Source organism: Vidua macroura, chromosome 12 (genome assembly GCF_024509145.1).
Source record: "Vidua macroura isolate BioBank_ID:100142 chromosome 12, ASM2450914v1, whole genome shotgun sequence".
NCBI lineage: Eukaryota > Metazoa > Chordata > Aves > Passeriformes > Viduidae > Vidua > Vidua macroura.
This window is the reverse complement of record NC_071582.1, coordinates 1,420,084-1,439,903: the sequence shown is the minus strand read 5'-3', so window position 1 is coordinate 1,439,903 and position 19,820 is coordinate 1,420,084. Positions and strand designations below refer to the sequence as shown.

At 39.5% G+C, this 19,820-nt stretch overlaps 1 protein-coding gene across 8 annotated transcripts in view; it reads left to right on the top strand.

Moving 5' to 3' along the window:
- Positions 1 to 19,820, top strand: part of SCAPER (S-phase cyclin A associated protein in the ER) — a 137,511-nt gene that overhangs the window by 29,703 nt on the left and 87,988 nt on the right. For all 8 annotated transcript variants that reach the window (XM_053988573.1, XM_053988574.1, XM_053988576.1 and 5 more), the window contains exons 9-20: positions 1,290 to 1,552; positions 1,971 to 2,189; positions 3,789 to 3,959; positions 4,427 to 4,502; positions 4,943 to 5,060; positions 5,364 to 5,475; positions 5,936 to 6,076; positions 8,011 to 8,166; positions 8,312 to 8,454; positions 11,947 to 12,028; positions 12,142 to 12,294; positions 13,452 to 13,559. In XM_053988573.1, coding sequence (XP_053844548.1) covers positions 1,290 to 1,552; positions 1,971 to 2,189; positions 3,789 to 3,959; positions 4,427 to 4,502; positions 4,943 to 5,060; positions 5,364 to 5,475; positions 5,936 to 6,076; positions 8,011 to 8,166; positions 8,312 to 8,454; positions 11,947 to 12,028; positions 12,142 to 12,294; positions 13,452 to 13,559 — 1,742 coding nt within the window. The remainder of the gene's footprint in view (positions 1 to 1,289; positions 1,553 to 1,970; positions 2,190 to 3,788; positions 3,960 to 4,426; positions 4,503 to 4,942; positions 5,061 to 5,363; positions 5,476 to 5,935; positions 6,077 to 8,010; positions 8,167 to 8,311; positions 8,455 to 11,946; positions 12,029 to 12,141; positions 12,295 to 13,451; positions 13,560 to 19,820) is intronic.

The following is a 19,820-nucleotide window of genomic DNA, read 5'->3' as shown; positions in this document are numbered from 1 at the left end:
CAGTTCAAGTGCACCTAAAGGCTGATTACTCCAGTTCATATGTCAAACCTTAACGTTTGAGCTCCAGGTCTGGTCTTTATGCCCAGGCTATATGACTATCTTTGTTAGTAAAAGCTTTAGAAATACCCAGAGAATTAATTTTTTATACAACTTGTATTCTAGATTATTACCCTCTGTAAAACAGTGTTGGGATTTTTTGCATCTCTACTCCTCTAGGTAAAAGTCATCTCCTACACCCTTCTCCTCCTTTCATGTGAACAATCTTAAAGCAGCTTTTGCCAGAAGTATGTTGGACAAAATACAAGAAGTTAGTTCTCGAGTTTTTTGCAAGAATTTTTGTTCAGCACATTGATAGGCCTGAGCTTACCTTTCACACTTCTGAGTTGTACTGTCAGGCTTCAAAAAATCACTTACAGTTGATTCAAGATATGTGGGAAATTACATGCTGCTATTAATTGCTGGCCACAAAAATGTTACATATGGAGAAGGAGGGCTTCACCTTGAAATCTACAAATCTGGTAGATTTGGACACCTAGGACATGATGCTTCAGGCAGACAAAGGCAAGTTTAAATGGCTTTCAAGTACATACCAATATCAGATATCAGAAATGTTGATTAGAAACTTGTATGTAACAGCTATATAGAAATCAAAGTAAATTGAAGAAAATTGCTTTTCTATTTTCTCCTTCAGTTTGCAGTCCCATTGTAGTAATATTTTGCTATTTCCTGGAATCCAGGAAAAGCAGTTATTTAAAAGCTGACACTAATTAGTGTGTTTTTGTTACCAGAGTGAAACAAATAGAAGAAGTAAAGAAAGCACTGGCAGAATAGTAAAGACAGTGAGCCACATTTCTGCTTTCCATGCTAAGTTGTGCTATTTTGTCTGTACTTGCACTTTCACAAAAGGCCTCTGACATTACTCTTGCTGCAAAGAAGAGCAGATGTGGTTGCTTTGTTGTGCTTTACCATCTCATGAAATAGCAAGGAAAAAGCATGGCAAGTTTAAGTGCACATTGCTTTTTCCCACACCTTTTTGTGCCTGAGTAGCTTCACTCTGCAGTTACAGAATGAGTCCCATGAATGGAGTTGTCCAGTGTCTGTAATACCAATAGCATTCCTTGAAGTAAAAAGCTTTGCTGAAGAATGTCTCATTGATTTTTTTTTTGGTATTGATTTTTAAAGAGAACATTTTTCTCCCACAGTTTGTGTAATACTGTAATAAAATAGTTGTTTCTAACGCTTCTGTTTCTAAGTGTTCCTCTCTAGAATGGGGTGTTTTTCTCACGTAGATCGGAAGGATGCAGAGGGCTGGGAAACCGTTCAGCGTGGAAGGCCCATTCGATCTCGATCCACAGCTTTGGCTGCAAAAGCTCCTGTAGCTGCAGAAACACTGAAGTCCAGAGGTGACAGTGACAAAGAAAACGTAATTTCACCACCAGCAGAAAACAAGCATGGGAGCTCAGTCATTGGCAGTGCTGGATCTGAAAGCACAGAGCTGGTGCAGAAGGATCCTTTACATCACTCTGAGGGTCCCCTTACTGAGAAGACTCAGGTCAGTACATCATTTTGAACCATTTTCTAACCTTAAATTTTGTAACTTTTCTTCAGAGCATTTTCTAAAGGTGGTGTTTGCTACAGCTTTTATGAACTTAACCAGATTGGGAAAGGCTGTTAAAATAATGGTTATTTGAGTTACATTTATGGAAATGCAGTAAGATGTCAGCACAAATAGGCTAGTTAAAATTCTGATGCTGTGGACAACTTTTCCATGTTTTCCAAAAAGTCAGCATTCAACGTATCTCACACATAGATTTCAGGTAGAAAGATCCAACTTTTGCGAGGTAATGAGCACCTGAAATAAGTGAAGTTATTTTCATCACTCACTGTTGTTGCCAAGTATTTCCTTAAAATTTGACTCTTTAAAAATCAGTATGTTCCATTTTGTTAGTTTTGCAAATGCCTCTTGTTAGTTCACAGCCTCGGAAGCCAATGGGAGCACTGGCACAGCCTTGCAAGGGGATTTCTTAGAACCGGCTCCTGAGATGCCTCCAGCTCTCACCAGTACTGACTGCAGTTCAGAAACTCTGCAGGTGAATGAAGCTTCCCCCCAGAGCACTGGCTGTACAGACTGGCATCGAACAGAAAAAGCTAAATCTGAAACTGAAATGGATCCCACAGATATTTCAAATGTGAGTGCTGCCAGATTGGTAAGAAACCTCATAAGATTTGTGAGTGAATAATAGATCTAATTTCTTGGTCTGTGTTGCACAGTGTTTACTGTTAGCCTTATGTAAAAACTGTAGAAAAATCTGTGAGGTACTTACTCTAGGAAAAATAAATTAATTGTTGCACAGATATTTTTTGTTGTAGAATTTAATTCTGGTAAAGTTTCGGAACTTAAGCTAGAAGGATAGAAATGTGTTATTTGGAATAAATAGATCTCTGCTCTCATTACTTCTTTTAATAATGTTTGTGCTAATTTTTCATTTCCTTCCACTAGCAGTCATTTTAAGTCACACTCTCGTTAAAGTCTTACTTCAGTTCTGCTCATCATTCAAACTGGAAACACATGGGGTATCAAAATTCTGTTAGAAATAAAGTCAGACCTGTGCCTTTTAAGACTTGCTGAGCTGCTATGCTGGGTCTTCCCTTACAACAAGCAATTTGAAGGAATGCCATTCTTAAAGCAAAAAAACAAAAACCAAAAAACTCAGTTTTCTGTTTTTATCTGGCTTCCCAAAAAGAATGACCTTTCCTGTCCAGAGAATTCTGCAGGTCTCAGGGTGTGTCTGCTTCAGTGGGATTCTCTGAGTGGAGAGTTGCAGTAATATTACAGAAAATCCAGGGTATACTTTCAGGTGCTTTGTTTTGTTTAGGATTTTTAGGGGTATGTGTTTGTTTTGGTTTGCTTTTGTTTTGTCAGAAACTAGATTAATATTCTGGTTTGCTGAAGTTTTCCTGTAAATCACTTTCTCTTTTACTTCTGCAAACTGAAGTCCTGCTAGGTAATTTCTGAGTCAAGTACCTCTTTGCTTTTAGAGCAGATTTCAGGCATCTCACCCACTAACATTGTTTCAGATGCTCAGTTATTAACAGTTCAGGATGCTGCCAGTTTGGTGGGATCTGTGTCTTTTGGAAGCTTTTTACTGCTTCAGATTAGACCGAAGCACCATTTTGTGTATTGTGGTACATTGTTTGGTACTGGAGTGGAAGTGGTCTGGTTAATGCTGGACACTAGAGAAGGAAAGACAATCAGCATATCCAGGCTTACATTTCTGCCCCACTTTTTTGTCATTCATGTTGGAAAACAAGTACAGCCTGAGATCCCATCATATTAACTGTGGTGAAGTTTCCAGATACAGTTCATGCAGATCATTTCCATCTTTAAATAATACTTTGGAGCATGGTTCCTTTTGTAGAGGTGACAGCATGGCGTGCACTCATGTCTCAGAGTATGCCTTGCTTAGTTCCTGAGAGTAAGTATTTAAAACAGTAATTGCAGGAGAAGTGTCTTTGTGCTTTTAATGGCAGGGTTGGTAGAATAACTTTTTTAATTATGTGAATAATTAATTTCATATTTCGTGTAGTTACTAAATGAGTTAATAGTTGCTAACACTTTTAGTGGGGTTTGTATTTTCAGCTACCTTCACAAAATAGATCAGTAAAAAAAACTGTAAGTAAAGAGAAGTTGAACAAAATATCATACAATTCATGTTAACTACGCGGAATCCTCCTTTTTGTGCCTGTTACCGATTCTGGTTATTTTTCTGGTGTCATGTTTCCTCCAGTCCATGGCAGAAGTCCTGGCTAAGAAAGAAGAATTAGCAGATCGGCTGGAGAAGGCAAATGAAGAAGCCATTGCCAGTGCTATTGCAGAGGAGGAGCAGTTAACCAGAGAGATTGAGGCAGAGGAAAACAATGACATTAACATTGAGACTGACAATGACAGTGACTTCTCTGTGAGTGTCCGTTTTACTGTACCCAGATTAAAGCTCTGTTGTCAGTGGAGAATGAATATAGAATTTGTTAGTGTTTGTTTTGGTGTTGAAGTAGCCTGTTTGACATGTGAAATAGTGCCATGTAATAATTATCCCACGCTGAGGGGTATTTGGTCTTACTAAACTCAGCAGCACTGTGCTGCTGAGTGGTACAGAGCCCTCTGAGCTTGCAGTCAATGTCCTGCTGCTTATTTCTGGGTGCAAAACAGGGGGAGCTGAGGTTTGTGACATTCATTGCTACTGTGGAAGAGTAGATGAAGCAAAAGTCTTCATTTTTACTGTCACAGCAGGAGCAGCATCGACCTTTGGGGTGGCCAGTTCTGTTTGGAAACATTGCTGAATATTGCTGAGTTGGCACTGTTTAATGTGTGTGTGCACCTGCGAGTTCAGGTTTATGTTTTTACTGTCTCGTTCATACTAAATTTCAGGCTAATATGGGCAATGGAAACATATCCTTCTGTGGTTTGTCTATGGACTGGAATGATGTTCTGGCAGATTATGAAGGTAAATTTTTATATATTACTGTGCTTACATGGAAATTGACAGCTAAAATATAGAAAAATGCCTGTTTTATTCATGGCCAGTTAAGGCTTTAGAAGTTTGCCTGACACATTCTAATGTAATCTTATTTTCTCTATTGTTTCCTGAGGAAAGATGGACTTTGTGTTCAAACTCTCTCAGTGTCTCATTGTTCTTCAGCTCTCTTTCTGCCTCTCTCATTTATAATTTTACAGTTTTCAATCCTGTTTTATATTATCATCTGGCTAAAAGTGTAGTAAAATCATTAAGCATTAAAAAAGGACAGGTATTAAGGATGCTTCGGTCTGTATTTGCATCTAGGCCCAAGGAAACTCATCTGAGAGAGAACTAGAGAAACCAATTATTGGCATTCCTTGTAGAAAAGTGTGTTTAAATTTCCCCCCCCTTTGTTTTTATCCGTACAGCTCGTGAGTCGTGGCGCCAGAGCAACTCCTGGGGAGACAGAGTGGAGGAGGAGCCCGCGCGTCCCCCCGGCCACGGGATCCACATGCACGAGAAACTCTCCTCACCCTCGCGCAAGAGGTGCTGCACCTGGTGCCTGCCTGGCTCAGCCAGGCAGCCCAGCTCGTGGCTGCTGGGAACTTCAAAAACCGACTCTCTTTGAGTCTCTGGGTGGAAAGTGCTACAGTGCTCTATTCTTTTTTCATGAGTAGGCTCGTACTTCATTGTCTAAAGAAGTCTAGAAGAACAGTATTCACATTTACTGGAAACAATTGCCCTCCAGTGGCCTATTTGTTTTCTTAGTGAAATGGCATAGAAATGTTTGCTACATTGTCAGTTAATTTCGTCTAACTTGCTTTTGCTCTTCTTTGCTTTTATTAAAAGAACAATAGCAGAATCCAAAAAGAAGCATGAGGAGAAACAAATGAAAGCTCAACAGCTGAGAGAAAAGTTACGTGAAGAGAAGACACTGAAGCTTCAGAAATTAATGGAGAGGGTAAGCTTTCTGTGATATAAAGGGCTGCTCTGCTGCCTTTCAGGAAAGGATTTTTTCCCACATAGTAGGCGTATTAGAGATTCAAACTAGTGATGAAATGAAATTGTCATCTGAGTCTGAGTTTTCATAGTTTTCACAGCTGACTTGTGCATCACAGCAATTAAATAAAATATTATTTCAAATCATGAACTTCTTGACTATTTTATAGGAGACAATCTCAGATTCAGACAATCTCCTCAGTATGACAGGAGGAGAAATGTGTTGCATGTATTCAACAGGAATGGTAAAACTCACCAAACTGAAGCAGTGTATTTCGAGTTAAACTTAAGGCAGGCTTTCTGTAGGGCATGAAAGTATTTGGTTACTTTGAAGAAACCTTCAAAGATTAGAAAATCCTGAGAAAAACTCAGGCCCTGTTGTCAGATGCTGTATTAGTAATGAATTGACTCCTTGTGTGTAGGAGAAAGATGTGAGGAAATGGAAAGAAGAATTGTTAGATCAAAGGCGCAGGATGATGGAGGAGAAGTTACTCCATGCAGAATTCAAACGTGAAGTGCAGCTACAAGCAATTGTAAAAAAAGCACAAGAGGAAGAAGCTAAGGTGAGTGACTTTGTTTTCAAAGGAACTATTTTATAGCTATGCTTTTGTAAATGTTGTACCTCAGAGCGCTCTGAAGTAGTTTGTGCAGGACAGTGCAGGTTAGATAGGAACACGTGAGCCATGAAGCAGATAAATGCTGATGTCTAAATGGTGCACTTTTCTCTAATATGACTTAAAATTAATTAGCTGTTATTAGACATCATGGTGGTTTGGTGTGGGAGAGAAAAAATGGGTTGAAAGAAAGAACTGATCATTGTCTTGCTGCTTTTGTTCCTCCCATGGGATGGGTGGGGGGAGAGAATCAAAAGAGTAAAGGTAGGAAATCTCATGGATTGATGTAGAAACAGTGTAATAACTGTGTGGGGAAAAATCAATTTTAAGAAAAAGGAATTTAACGAAGAGAGATAAATGATAAAGAAAGACAAGTGAAGCAAAAGGAAACAATTGCCAGTCCCCGAGCGGTGGCCCCACACCATCCTCCCCCCAGTTTTGTTGCTGCAATGATGTCCTGTGGTCTCAGATATCCCTTTGGTCCCTTGGCCTTGATACTGTGCGAGCCCTGCTCAACAGTAATTAAAACATCCCTGTGTTGTCAGCATAGTTTCAAGCACAAATCCGAAACATAGTCCCATCCTAGCTACTGCAAAGAGAATTAACTCTATCCCAGCCAAAAGCAGCATAAAAGAAATGAAGTATTTTATTTTAAAGTCTGTTTTTCCCAAGTGAAGATACATGCATCTCCTTGAAACTGTTTCATTCTGTGATGAGCATGTATCTCAGCTGTGATTGATGCAGCTGGTCATTTGTGTTTCAAGGTAAGCACAACAAAACTGATTGCACTTTTTTACTTAGTTGCTGTTTCTCTCTTGGATTAAAAGGATTTCTAGACTACCTAATTCAGTCTGCCGTGCATTGATTACTATTCCATTACACCAGTGTGACTTCTGTAATTATATTAACTGAATCACACTTGCCATAGTTTCCCAGATAAGCAGATGTTTCAAATGTTGTGTGCGTTTAAGTGTGTGGGATCTGCTGCCTCATGAGGTTCTTGTTTTCTGGAAATCAAGGTTAATTGGGCCAGAAGGCTTTAGATAAATAGCTGATGGGTAGGATAGCTGCAGACCATGGTAACTGTTGCTGCCCAGTTGGTTATCTAAATTCCCAGTGCTTGCTTGTTTACTGACCTGTAAAAGCCATCCTGTAAATGGATTCTAGTCAGTAAACAAAGTTACAAACATGATCCTACCCCCCTTTTTCATGATCTGTTTTGTCTGTCCATTTGTGTTCTCTTTACCTGTTTTATTTAGTGTACACGTTAAAGTTCTTTTAAGCTAACCTTTTCTTATTATTTTTTTGTTTGTATGTATTGCACTGTCCTGTGGCTGAAAAAGATAATACATGTTCATGAAACAGGCTATATGAATAAGAAATATTAGACCATGAGCCTGTTCACTTTTTTCTTCTTCATTCTGTGTATACTTTCACTTTTTTGACCAGTAATTTCACATGTATTTAAAGTTAGCTCAAAAGCCTTGTTGGATTCTACTAGCACTTGTGTATTTTACTGATTTATCCATCTGGGATTGAATATTACACATTTTGCGACTGAGAGAATGGACTGATGAAGTCTCGATGCTGACAGAATTGAGAGAACTTTTTTGTATTTTACCCAAAGTTTCTTGTTTCTCTGATGCAATTCAAATTTTCTTTTTATATTCCATGGGCTGTCTTGTTTAAAACAAACAAAACAATAAAAAATCATTACAAAACCTAAAGACTTACTCTCAAGTTGATGGTTTTCCAACCCATTCTAGAGAAATGTCCCACCAGTTTGATTAACAAGTGGATAATTAACAAATGGATGAAATTCCCCAAGGTGAAAGCTATTTCAACTTCTTGGGTCTTTTCTTACACTTTCTGATTGTTTTCAGGTCAATGAAATTGCTTTCATAAACACCTTGGAAGCTCAGAACAAGCGCCACGACGTGCTGAACAAGCTGAAGGAATACGAACAGCGCTTGAACGAGCTGCAGGAGGAGCGTCAGCGAAGGCAGGAGGAGAAGCAGGCGCGGGACGAGGCAGTTCAGGTGGGATGGGTCTGCAGCTGCAGGGCACAGTGAAATACACGTTTGTGTTTCAGTTTGGCTCTGCAGACGTTAAAGTACAGAGTCTCTTAACTCCTGTGTGTTTCATGCCTAAAAGAGCAACGAGGATTCGCTTTTCCCTGGCTAGGAGCGCAAGAGAGCCCTGGAAGCGGAGCGGCAGGCCCGGGTGGAGGAGCTGCTGATGAAGAGGAAGGAGCAGGAAGCACGGATTGAACAGCAGAGGCAAGAGAAGGAGAAAGCACGAGAAGATGCAGCACGGGAGAGGGCCAGGTAACTTGGCAATCATTTCTTTGGTTCCCGTCACCATTATACTCCCCAGCAAACTGTACCTTCTCTGCAACAGCAGTACCTTCCTGGCTTGTAAGGCTTAGGATTTTAAAAAGTATCATTAATAAGGATGCTTGATGAATGGCTTGAAAGAAGAAATCTGGTGAGTCATCATAAATTCTGTAGTACGTTTTTGTATTCCTTACATACATGCACAATGTAAGTTGTAAGGCCATATTTTATTATATTTGTCTTAGTTTTATTGCAGACAAGACCTTGTAATAATTTGCCTTTTTCATATTTCACCTTAGTTTTCAAAGGAAATAAGATTGATGTACCCATGCTCTCCATTTTCTCCACTCTCCAGAAACTTTTGGACTTACTGGCATCAATTTGATTCCACATTGTTGTAGACACCAAAGATTACACTTGTGAAGGACACAGCCAGGAAATCAGGCTTCATTGATTCTGCTGCCTGTGAACTACTTGGTTTATAGTTTTGCCCATAATTAAAAGTTCATAAAGGGGACTTCACATGGACTCTTCTCTCTCTTCCTTTGAGGTGCAGGGAGAATGAATGTTGGTCTGCAAGACAGGTTTACTTTCCAATCTGATCCAGTCTGGTACATTCTGCTTGTTCAATTTACCAAATTCTCTTTGTATTCACCTCCTATTTCTCCCTCTTTTCCTGCAGTTCCCCTGCCACAAGCATTTCTTAAAACCTTGGTAAAAGTTAAGTTTTTTTCTGTGATGGGTGTTTACTAATGGTTCTTGACATGTTTTTAATGTCATGGCTTGTTTTCTTCAAAATTGTCATGAGGAGGATTTTTTTTCCCCAAGTAAAATATTCAGAAATGCATTGATCACCTTTCATCTTCTGAAGCCCTGAGTGACATCATAAAGAGATTCATCTTTCCATTAGATGTGTAATGAATTCTGGGCAAGATCTGTAGCCTTTGCTGGGGCTTCATGGACCTTTCCTCTGTGTATTGAGCCAAAATCACCTGAGACTGAGTGAGTTGGAAGGGATCCTTCAGGATCTTATTCTCATTTACAAATACTCGAGGAACATTAGAACTAATGGAGAATTTGGTGATGTTCTTTTGGGAAGATAGACCCTGCATGTGTAAGGCTTCTACATCTTTCTGAAATTTGAGGAAACCCCAAAGTAAGCAAATGGCCGATAATTGCCCTACTGACATCTTTGTCTTCTAAGGCCTTCTACAGTTAGGTCCTGTTGAAAATCTTCAAGCATAAAATTCCTTGCTCTTTGAGTTTAATCAGTGTTAAATCTGCCCCATCCCTTTGTTGCTTTGTTACCCCATTAATTTCCTTATGAGTTGTGACGAGAAGCAGTTTCCATTTGCCTTCTGTTGCTATTGTGTGTCAGCAAATTTCTGTGTTTGTTGCTCTAACACTCAGTTTTTAAACCCTTTGTACTTGATATTGCAGTACCATGCTTGCACTTGTTTTTCTTTTTTTTTTTCTTTGCCTAATTACAAAAGAGATTTTTTTTTTTTTTTATAATTTTGGGAAAAAGTAGGAAAGAATGTGTGCAGTGCCTTACAATGTGGTGATTCTGTTCTGTCAGTCATTACATCTCCCTAAGAACAGTTCTGAGGTTTCTCTAACACAGCAGAGTGAGGGGAGGCCTCAGTGTCCTGGGTTTGAAGCTCAGGGAGGGGATGGGCTTGACAGGAATCTGGCTGTCCTGTCCCTTCCATCCTGGATTGCAGTGTGTTTTGGAACCTTGGAGGTATCATTTGGTGTTTTGTTGGGTTTTTTCCTGCAGCTAGGATTTGGCTTGTATCCTGAAGATTTAATATTGGCTGGAATGAGCAATTTTTGCAGTATCTGCTTAAAGTTTCTTCAGTATAAGCTTTACCGTGTGCATCTGTTGGTGATTAAAACATCTGTATGAATGGAATAGTGTACTTAAAACTGACTTCAAAAGCCCCTCTGGTCTTAACTTGTTTCCAGTAAAGTTTTAGTTGTAATTTCAAAATATTTTATATTCCAGAGGGTTGAAATCCACAATACAGAAAATGTTGTTCTTGTCAATAGAAATCATAAAACTGGGTATAAAGTACCCAAACCATGGAAAAAGAATGTTTTTCAGAAGGGCTTGTGCAGGAGTTGTGTTGATGCTCTATAAATGGAAACTTGAAAATTTTGTTTCAAAGACAAAACATTATTAGCCCAAAGTATGAAATGGTAATAATCTGTTGTAGTTTGTAGCATTAAACAAATATGTAAAAATGCAGACTGAAAGAAGCTACTAAAATAAGCTTGTAGTTCAGTTTTCCTTTCTGTACCTCAGGGATGATAACACATGAAGTACCTAATGCTTCTCATCTATAATCTCCTCCCCACCCCTCTCACGCCCACGGTGATTGGAAGAGTTCACTTTTTCTCTCTGAAAGAACAATTTTTAGTGTTTATCATTTGATTTGCTTCCTCTGCTGTCTTCTTTCCTATCTTTCCTTTCTTTTATATTTTCTGTGGCTTTTTGTTTTAAAAATGTTACTTCTGCATTTATGGAACTGATCTTGGTTTTTTCTATCAGATTTCTGTTTAAAAACCCAGACAAACAGGAAACCACGCGTGACAAAATCCACTGCAGTTTGGATAATAGTCCTTATGTCAGGCTCTCTAGTTCTGCCACTCAGGCTCCTTTAATTTTGGAATGCTTTTTGAAAAGATGGCTGATGGCTTTGGTTAACTCCGTCATAGCTCAGTTTTACCCAGAGCCTTTATTATGTCTTTGGCACTTTAGAGCTGCCAGGCTTCTCTCCCATCACATTTTACAAATGTTGTTTGCATAAACAGCATGAGTAGCTGACTTTCTTCCTGTTTAGAACTGAGTTGTTCCCTTGGCTTACTGACCACTAGGAAGTTGTTCTTGATGAAACTTCTACCTGCGGGTTTCTGCTTAATGGTCATGGTTACAAGTCAGGTTACACCCTTGTTCTTTTCTCAGAAAAAAAAAAAAAAATCTAAATTTCTTCAGCAGGGTGATGCTGTTGGTCAGAGTTTTCTCTGGGAGTTTCTATATTTAAATTTGTACCATTGAACATTTTATAAAGCACCGCCCTGAGTGCTGCAAAGGGGGTTTTTCAATTTGTCGTCCACTCTTCCCCATTGATTCAGTGACTGCAGCCCTTGGCTGAAGAATGCAAGTGGTGGCAGGTGTGGAGTTGTGGTTTCACATTCATCACTCTTTTGGGGCATCTTCTTGACTGTCACTGCTCTGACTGGGACTGAGGTGTGATCCAGGCTCTGCTACAAAGGTTCAAGTGTCTATCTTTATTAAGTCATTCAAATGAAAATGTCCGCACTCTCTTAAGTTGTTTTTTGTTGTTTTTCTTTTCTACTGAACTATCTTCAACTTCATGTTTGGGTTTTCTTGTTCTGCATTCCAAACATAAATGTGTCAGTATTATTCATGCTTTACATTGATACCAGTGCTCCCTATACTTACTATCTTTTGGTTAGAGATCGAGAAGAGAGGTTGGCAGCTCTTACCGCAGCTCAGCAGGAAGCCATGGAAGAACTGCAGAAGAAGATTCAACTGAAGGTAAAAGGATACATTGGTTGAAAAATACATCAATGTTTCTTTGCACGGTTCAATTCCATTTGCTGCCATTCAATGTGTTTTCTCTTCGTTGCTTTGTTTGTTTTTCCATTCAGCATGATGAAAGTATTAGGAGGCACATGGAACAAATTGAACAGAGAAAAGAGAAAGCAGCTGAACTCAGCAGTGGAAGACATGCTAATACTGACTATGCACCAAAGCTCACACCCTATGAGCGAAAGAAGCAGTGTTCATTGTGCAATGTCATGGTGAGTTGGGCAGAGGGGACGCTGCTGGAATTGCAAGACCAACCCAAGCCATGAAGCCACAAGTTCTGCTTCACTCATTTGAACATTTACTGTATCCCTGCTCTGCTTTTGTAAAAAGTGCATCTTATGCTTCTGTCCATGAATCAGGTGGGTTAGGGAAGATTTAAAAGAGCTGTAGAGTTGTGGATAGAATGGAGACTCTGGGCAGTGCTCAGTTCCTGGCTGTCTGCTGAGAGAAGCAAGAACTCAGGAGCATCAGATGGAAGAAGGTAGTTAAAAAGTAGATTTAAAGCAAAGTAAAGAATGCTGTCCTTCACCTAGCAGGCAGCTGAGCTGGGAACACATTGTAAGATGCTGTGGGTATTTGAATTTACTGTGAGTTCAGGGGCTGATTGGTTAAGTGTTGTTGGACTGAAATTCACAGAGAAACCACATCAAGCTCAAGAAGTTCTCAAATTGAGTTTGGTTGGATGCTTGAAAGTGTTGGACAGGAAAAGGAGTGTTCTCTTTGTCTCCTCTCTCCCTTTGGTGTCTGATTTTTTGGTTGTTGTTGGAAGCCAAGGACATTGCTTTGTAGTGTCCCAACCTCAGCTGGGGCTCTCTGCCTGTGCCTGCCTTCCCTGTCCCAGGAATGGTGGGGGAGAGAAGCCACACAGCCACTGGGCCAGAGCTGGGAGATCTCTTATTGATAACTGCTTTCACTGCTTTGCAGAGACTGTGCATTATCAGAGCCTTACATGCCACTGAGCATTATTTCTCTAATTGCTGCATTAAGCAAGATTGCATGGGATCACCTCAGGCAGTGCTGGAACAGAAACTCGGGCTCAGCAGACTGGAGTCTTGAGTAGTCACTGATCTTGCATTTCAGAATGAAACTCCAATAAATGAAATTAGATTGAAGTGAAAATGAGAGGAGAGCCTAACTTATTTTTTAATTTATTGGTACACTGCTGGCTAGCAAATCATTCTGTAATTTACTGTTAAGTCCTGCATAAAAGATGTTTATGTAAATTAGCTTGAGGAGTAAAGTACTGTGCTTGAATTTCTGAACATAGCCCTGACAAATTGGCATGTTTTACATTATGTTTAAAGTACTGCTATTTATACAGTATGGAATTTGCAAAGGAAAAATAACTATTAAGTTACTGTCATTACAGATTTCATCAGAAGTGTATCTTTTCAGCCACATTAAAGGGAAAAAACACCAACAAGCTGTGAGAGAAAACAGCAGTATACAAGGACGAGAGCTTTCAGATGAAGAAGTGGTAAGTTTTGTGCTATTTTTTCTATATTACTTCTGGTTTTAAATGCCATTCAGGTGAGCAGCTTATGAAAGCCTTGAAAAAGGAGTTGAACAAAACTTTTCTGTTAGCATGGGAATCATAGCAGACTACCAATGAAAAGAAATGGAAGAAACAGTGCATTCACATATTGCAGGCAATTGCCATTTGAAGTTGATCCTTTATAAAATGTGACTAATTGCTTTTCTGTTAATTAAAGGCATTTTTCGTGTCACTGCATTTATCTTTTCATCCTAAAAATCTTATACATTAAAGTTGTCACCATCCTGCAATATTCTTTGTTTCTTCTTGTTGCTTAAAATCTCCTAGACCTTTTCTAGGTGAGAGGTGTGCTATCCTGTGCATCAAGGTCCATAATGCTGGAAACTGTAGTTCTAAATTACTTCAAAATGTAAGATTTGAAACGTTTTGGAAGTATTAATATTGCTAAGAAGAATAATAGCTTTTCAGTAGCTTCTTTAGAAGAGTTGGCATTTAGAGTGATTTTGAGGAAGCATTGAGGATATTTTATACTATACCAAGAGGCTACTGTTTTGTAGAAAGGACATGTGTGTAGTTGTCAGTTGTCTCATGTAATTTTTCTTGCTGCTGCCAGAATTCAACTACAGTATTAAGTCAATTTTATGAGGATTTGGGTTCTACCACATCAAAAAAAAAAAAAAAAAAAAAAAAAAAAAAAAAAAAAAAAAAAAAAAAAAGAAAAAAAAAAGAATGCCCCTGTATTATATCTGCCAGTTCTTCAGTACTGATTCACATTGAACTTGTGTTTGGAAATCTATTTCCAGCCAGGCTGATTCAGATGACACTGTCCAATAGTTCTGATTTTTTCACTTTCTTTCACAGTTCTTTTACTGTTTTTATTTACTGAAATATTTTCTTTGTTTTCAGCTTCTTTACATCTGGTTGTAACATGTTTTCCTTTTAAAAAAGCTTTGGAGAGTTAGGTCTCTGAAGTACTGAAATCCACAGAGGTGATTATCACTGAAAAAGCAGAAAAAGATAACTGGAGAGGCACAGTAGTCTGGAGGAATAAATGTTTGTGGAGTTGCACTTTCCTGCCCCTTCCTAGCTGTAATAAAAGTACATAAACTGGTTTCTCAGTTTCTTTCTTCCTCTTGGACAGTGGTTAGTGGGAGTTGTGTGGTTTTGGATTGGGATTTTAGGTGCCAGGCTTACCTGGTGTATATATGTGGGGAATCTCCATGCTGCACCTGTTTGCCTGGAGATACTAGCTGTGAGATTTTCCAGAATCTGTCCTGTTGTGGGCAGTCCTAAGTATGGATTGACATTTTCTTGGATCTCTTTGGCCTTTGCTGGTACCTGTCTGGCCACTGGTGCCTGAAGTGTGGTTCTTGTGGGCAGCTGGCTCGGAGGAATCTGGAGGAGCACTGGACTGGATCTCCTTATGACTGGGCATTACTCACTCTTCACATCTCATTGATAGCTGAGCAATTCCAGTTTCTGGAATCAGGTACCTGCAGCTACCTCAGCACCCAGCTGGGGAAACAGAAGTTCCACTAGAGGGCACAAAGATCCTGATTTTTGTGCCTAAATCCAGGGTTTCTCAGCAAAACATTTTGATGAGAACTTAAGACCTAGATGAAGGTTAAATGTATGTATTTCTTGAATAATGCAGGAGAGAAAGGAGAGAGAAATTTTAACTGAATGAACAGCTTGAGAATTACTATAGCAGATTCATACTGGCAATGTATGGATGCTTCCATTGTTAGGTATTTTGTATATTATTTATGACTGTATTGCAGTTAGTCGAAGTATAAAATTCTGAGTTACATTATTGTAACCTGAAATTTTCCAGGTCTGAGGCCTTCTCTGCTTTTTATTACTTTTTTTTTTTTTTCAAAGAGCAGTAGTAAGACATGATAGATCTGAGCAATGTAGAGTAGGAAAGGAGTTTTACTGATCAGAGCAATCTTCTTTGTGTATCTCTTTATTCAGCAAGCATAGTTAATGCCAACCTCACAACTAAAGGATTCTCAAGTTTTGAAATACTTGAGAAAAAAATGCCAAAGTTTTATACAGATGTGAACCCATATTCCAGGGAAGCTTTGTAATAGTGATAGTTACTTATTTATCACTGTTTTCAATTTTTCAGTCAGTGAAGGTAACTCTAGTGAGAACACACTTGTGCTACTTAAAGTTATTACTTGTCATCTGTGATGTCTTTAGATTATATATGTCTTGTCTGTGACCCTTCTTCTTTGACATAAAAGATTTTATTTATGTCACCTTTGACCTAATAAAATTTCACCTTTAACCTTATGCACTTGACACCTCAGATAACTTACTCTTGATCTTTGACTCATTTTGTGTTCAGCCTCTTCAGTATATTAGGTAGCTGCCTGGAAAGAAAGCTTTTATAAAATTCTAATCTGATAATAGAGTTTCTTTACTATTACTTGAGAAATCACAAGATTTGAAATACTTTAATTTTGTCCGTATTGGTAACTCAGATTTAGGTGTCTCCTCAATGCTTTGGAAACTGATTGAAGCAAATGATTGTATAATTTTTCTTCACCCAGTACGATTTTTCTTGGTTAATTTGACTGTAAGCAAAAAGTTAAAAACTTCTTAATGGTCATGGACACTGATTCCTCTGGGCCAGGTGGGTGGTAGGAGTTGATCTTGCCAGAAATAAAAAGAAGCTGCTGTATTCTAGGGATTTTCTCTTTGCTGTAATGTCTATACATTCTGTAATTTTAGAGACATTTTCAGAGGTAAAAGCAGACTTCGTGTTGGAGCACTGTCCTACTAGTTTGACATTAAGTGCTTACTGTGCATAATTCCAGCATGTCTGGTGCAGGAGCTGACAGCTAGGATTAGACCATCAGGAAGCTGAATTCATTTGTGGATGTGACACATACAAAGAAAATAGTTTTGCTGTGAGTAAAGATACAAAAATGAAAAAGCATGAAGTTCTTTCTCAGATTGCGTGGCAGCTTCATTGCACATCAGCCTTTTGGGTTTTCTTCATTTGGGGCTTTTTTAGTCTCCAGCTGAAACAGTTGTAGCTTTCTCTTACAGCAAACACCTCTTGGTTTTCTAACAGAGATTATCCTGTAAAAGCAAATTAAGTTCTGTTCACATTTGGTTACTTCTTTTGTAACTTTGCTTTTGTCTGGCCTCTTGTAGATACATTAATTCACCTAGGTGGTAAAACTGGCAGCAGGCTAAAAGTCATCTTCAGCATATTTCTGAAGCTTTCAGTGCTCCCACTGGCCCACATCCTTTCAGCATTATCTCCAGTGCAGTAAGAGCGTGCTGCCTACATTATCTCTCTGCTTAAGTGCCTGGCTGCTTCCATCAAACTCTCAGCTTCTGCTTTTGCACTGCCATTTTCTGTGCTATTGATTTCCCGTCCCCTCTCTCAACATCCACCTTGCTTTTAGTTCAGCAAAAGATGTAAACAGTGTAAGCAATTTGCTTTCATTGACTTCACTGGAATCAATTAGTATGTTGGTAGTCCTGACTAATTGCTTTGCTGAATTAAAGCCTGTGTGACACAAAGGCCTCACTGAAAAGGTGCCTGCAAGAGCCATAGGACAACACCTGGTGATTTCATTAGGCTGAGGAGTCTCTGCAAGGACCTCGTAGATGTTTTCTCCTACTTGTAGCTCCTACAGATTTTAGGAGCTATACGCACTTTTTAGGCACTTTTATGCCCCTCTGCTTTCCCTTTTGCCTTTGCCTTTCTTGTCTCCTGGTTTGTTTGGAGAAATACACCCAAGAGCTCCCTTTGAAGCATTGTCCCAGCTCTCTCTGTATCTCCTGGCATTTAAATGCCATGGTTTAAAGGGACTTTCAGAATATAAATCATGTCATTCCATGTGGTCTGTGAATGTTTCTAATAAGTGAAAAGCTCTTCTAAAAACCAGATGCAATAGATAACTTGGCAGGCTTCGGTTAATTTATATGAGGTGCATGCTACAATTTTACGTATTCCAAAGAAGGATGGAGGAATATTAATGAACTGTTGTTTGCACGAAAAATGTGTTTTTTCTTATCAGGAGAGAACTGATTCTATTGTCATTATATAAAGGCAACAAAGAACTTCTAAGTGTATTTAGATCAAATGAGAACATAATCCCATGATGGGAGCAGAGAGGTGATTGTTGTCTGAAGACTGACAGCGTTAAAATGTGAGGATTTATATGAAGACCTGGCTACTTGAGCCCACACACGTTCCTTTAAAAAAAGCTGCTGCCCAGTGACTAAAGCTTCCTGTGGAGTGTGGCTGCCCAGCTGGCTGGGGCTGCAGTGGGAGCCTGTCCTGGCCCAGCTCTGTGTGCTCTCCTGTGCTGGCAGCTGCCCCAGGTAAAGCCATCAGCCCTGGCTGGGTGTGCTGGGAGCCCGAGGCAGAGCTGTGCTGTGCCAGCCAGGTGAGTTTTGCAGCCAGCACCCCACACAGCACTTGGAAGTCCTGTTCACAGCACTTGGAAGTTCTGAAAGGTTTTTAGATTTTAGGAGCAAGGAGTTGTTTTTCTGAAAGAAATCAAGCTCTTTTCCTAGAGATGTGTGCTGCTTCCATTATTTCTTGCAGAGGAAACTACTGAGGGGAAAAGAAGTGGCAATAGCTTAATGTCTGACCCTTGCTGCTCTTCATCTGTATTTACAAGGATTTTTCTTGTCTAGACACATGGTGGTGCCAGGATTTTGCTAATTATTATTTTCTTGAATACACTATGTTTTCATTCCAATTAAATGATATATAACTATTTTTTTTAACTATTATGTTTTGTTGCTTTAGGCTTTGCAGTATTGAAAAATCGCTTTTGTTTTCCTTTCTGAATCAGAGTGTTTTCAAATTCTTGTATTTAAATGAAGAATAGTGTTTTATGAACTTCTTTGGTAGCCTGTCTAAAAGGTATGATTAAGCAAAATGGAAAATAATACTAAGCAGGGTCACGTTTTTATTTCATCTAATAGAGGAGTTTGAGAGGTTTATACCTGTGGGTATGTAGCTTTTAAAAACCACTGTACACAATTAATAGTTCTCTTTTTTATTCTGGAACATTCAGACGTAAGTTACATGTCTATCTGGTTTCATAGAATCAGACTGGTTTGGGGTGGAAGGGATCTCACAGCTCCTCCAGAGCCACCCTTGCCATGGGCAGGGACACCTTCCACTCTCCCAGGGTGCTCCAAGCCCCATCCATGGCCCCTGGCACACTTCCAGGGGTGACAGCTCTGGTCAGTGCCCAGTGTGTCCAGCCTTGCCCTTGCCCTGCTGTTTGCCCTTCATCTCTGCTGGCATTTGGCTGCTCCTTCATGACCATTCCAGCGCAGGGAGATGGCCCTGGCCCAGCTCTGGTGGTACTGCAGCCATTTCTGGCCTGTGTGGTGGTGCATGTGTTTTGGTCATGTGTAGAACAATATTCCTGCTTGCTTTATCCACAGATTTTGTAGTAGATTCATTTTTTTTTCTTGGCATCTTATTATAGTTCTCCAACAGTAGCCCATTTTTCTTCTCTGTTGCTCAGGGGAAACAATCTGTAAATCACTTGCAAACAAGAGCTCCCCATCCCAGTAAAAGCCTCAGGTTCTGGCTGAATTGGCTTTACTCAATTTTTTTTTTTTTTTCTGAGGAAGGAAGGATGTTTTTTAGAGCAGAGTTGTGTGTTGCTAGAGGAGTGGAATTATGCCAGGCATCTGTGGTTCATTTTTCTTTATGGATATTTCATACCTTGTGGGTACCTGTGGTCCTTTCAGTCCAGGAGCTCTGGCCATGTCATTCTGCTGTGAATAATTCTGTCCTAGAAGACATTGTCATGAAAATCAATGATTATAAAGTCTAATCCATGCTGCAGCTTGCAGAAGGTCTCTCAGTACCCCATATATCAATTCTAGTTTTTTGTACTTTGCATAGCAATAGCTTCTTACCTTTAATTTATTATAAAGTATTGTTTTTCTTGGCAAAAACGAATGTGATTAATCGTTTATTGGCTGTGCCTTTAATTGTGATAGATCACTGCCAGCTGCTGCACCCTTCCTATTTTTGGCTTGGGCATCTTGAATATCCACAACCAGTAAAAGAAACTACTGCTGGCAGGCGCAGCTGCACTGTGATCTCCCCCCCTCTCTCTGCTGTCCTTGCAGCCAGATGATAATGTCAGTGCCTTCCAGCTTTCCTCTCTCATCTGCAGGGATGTTTTCCATGGCCAGGATGCAGAATTCTCATCACAGAGACGAGACACCTTTAATTTGCCT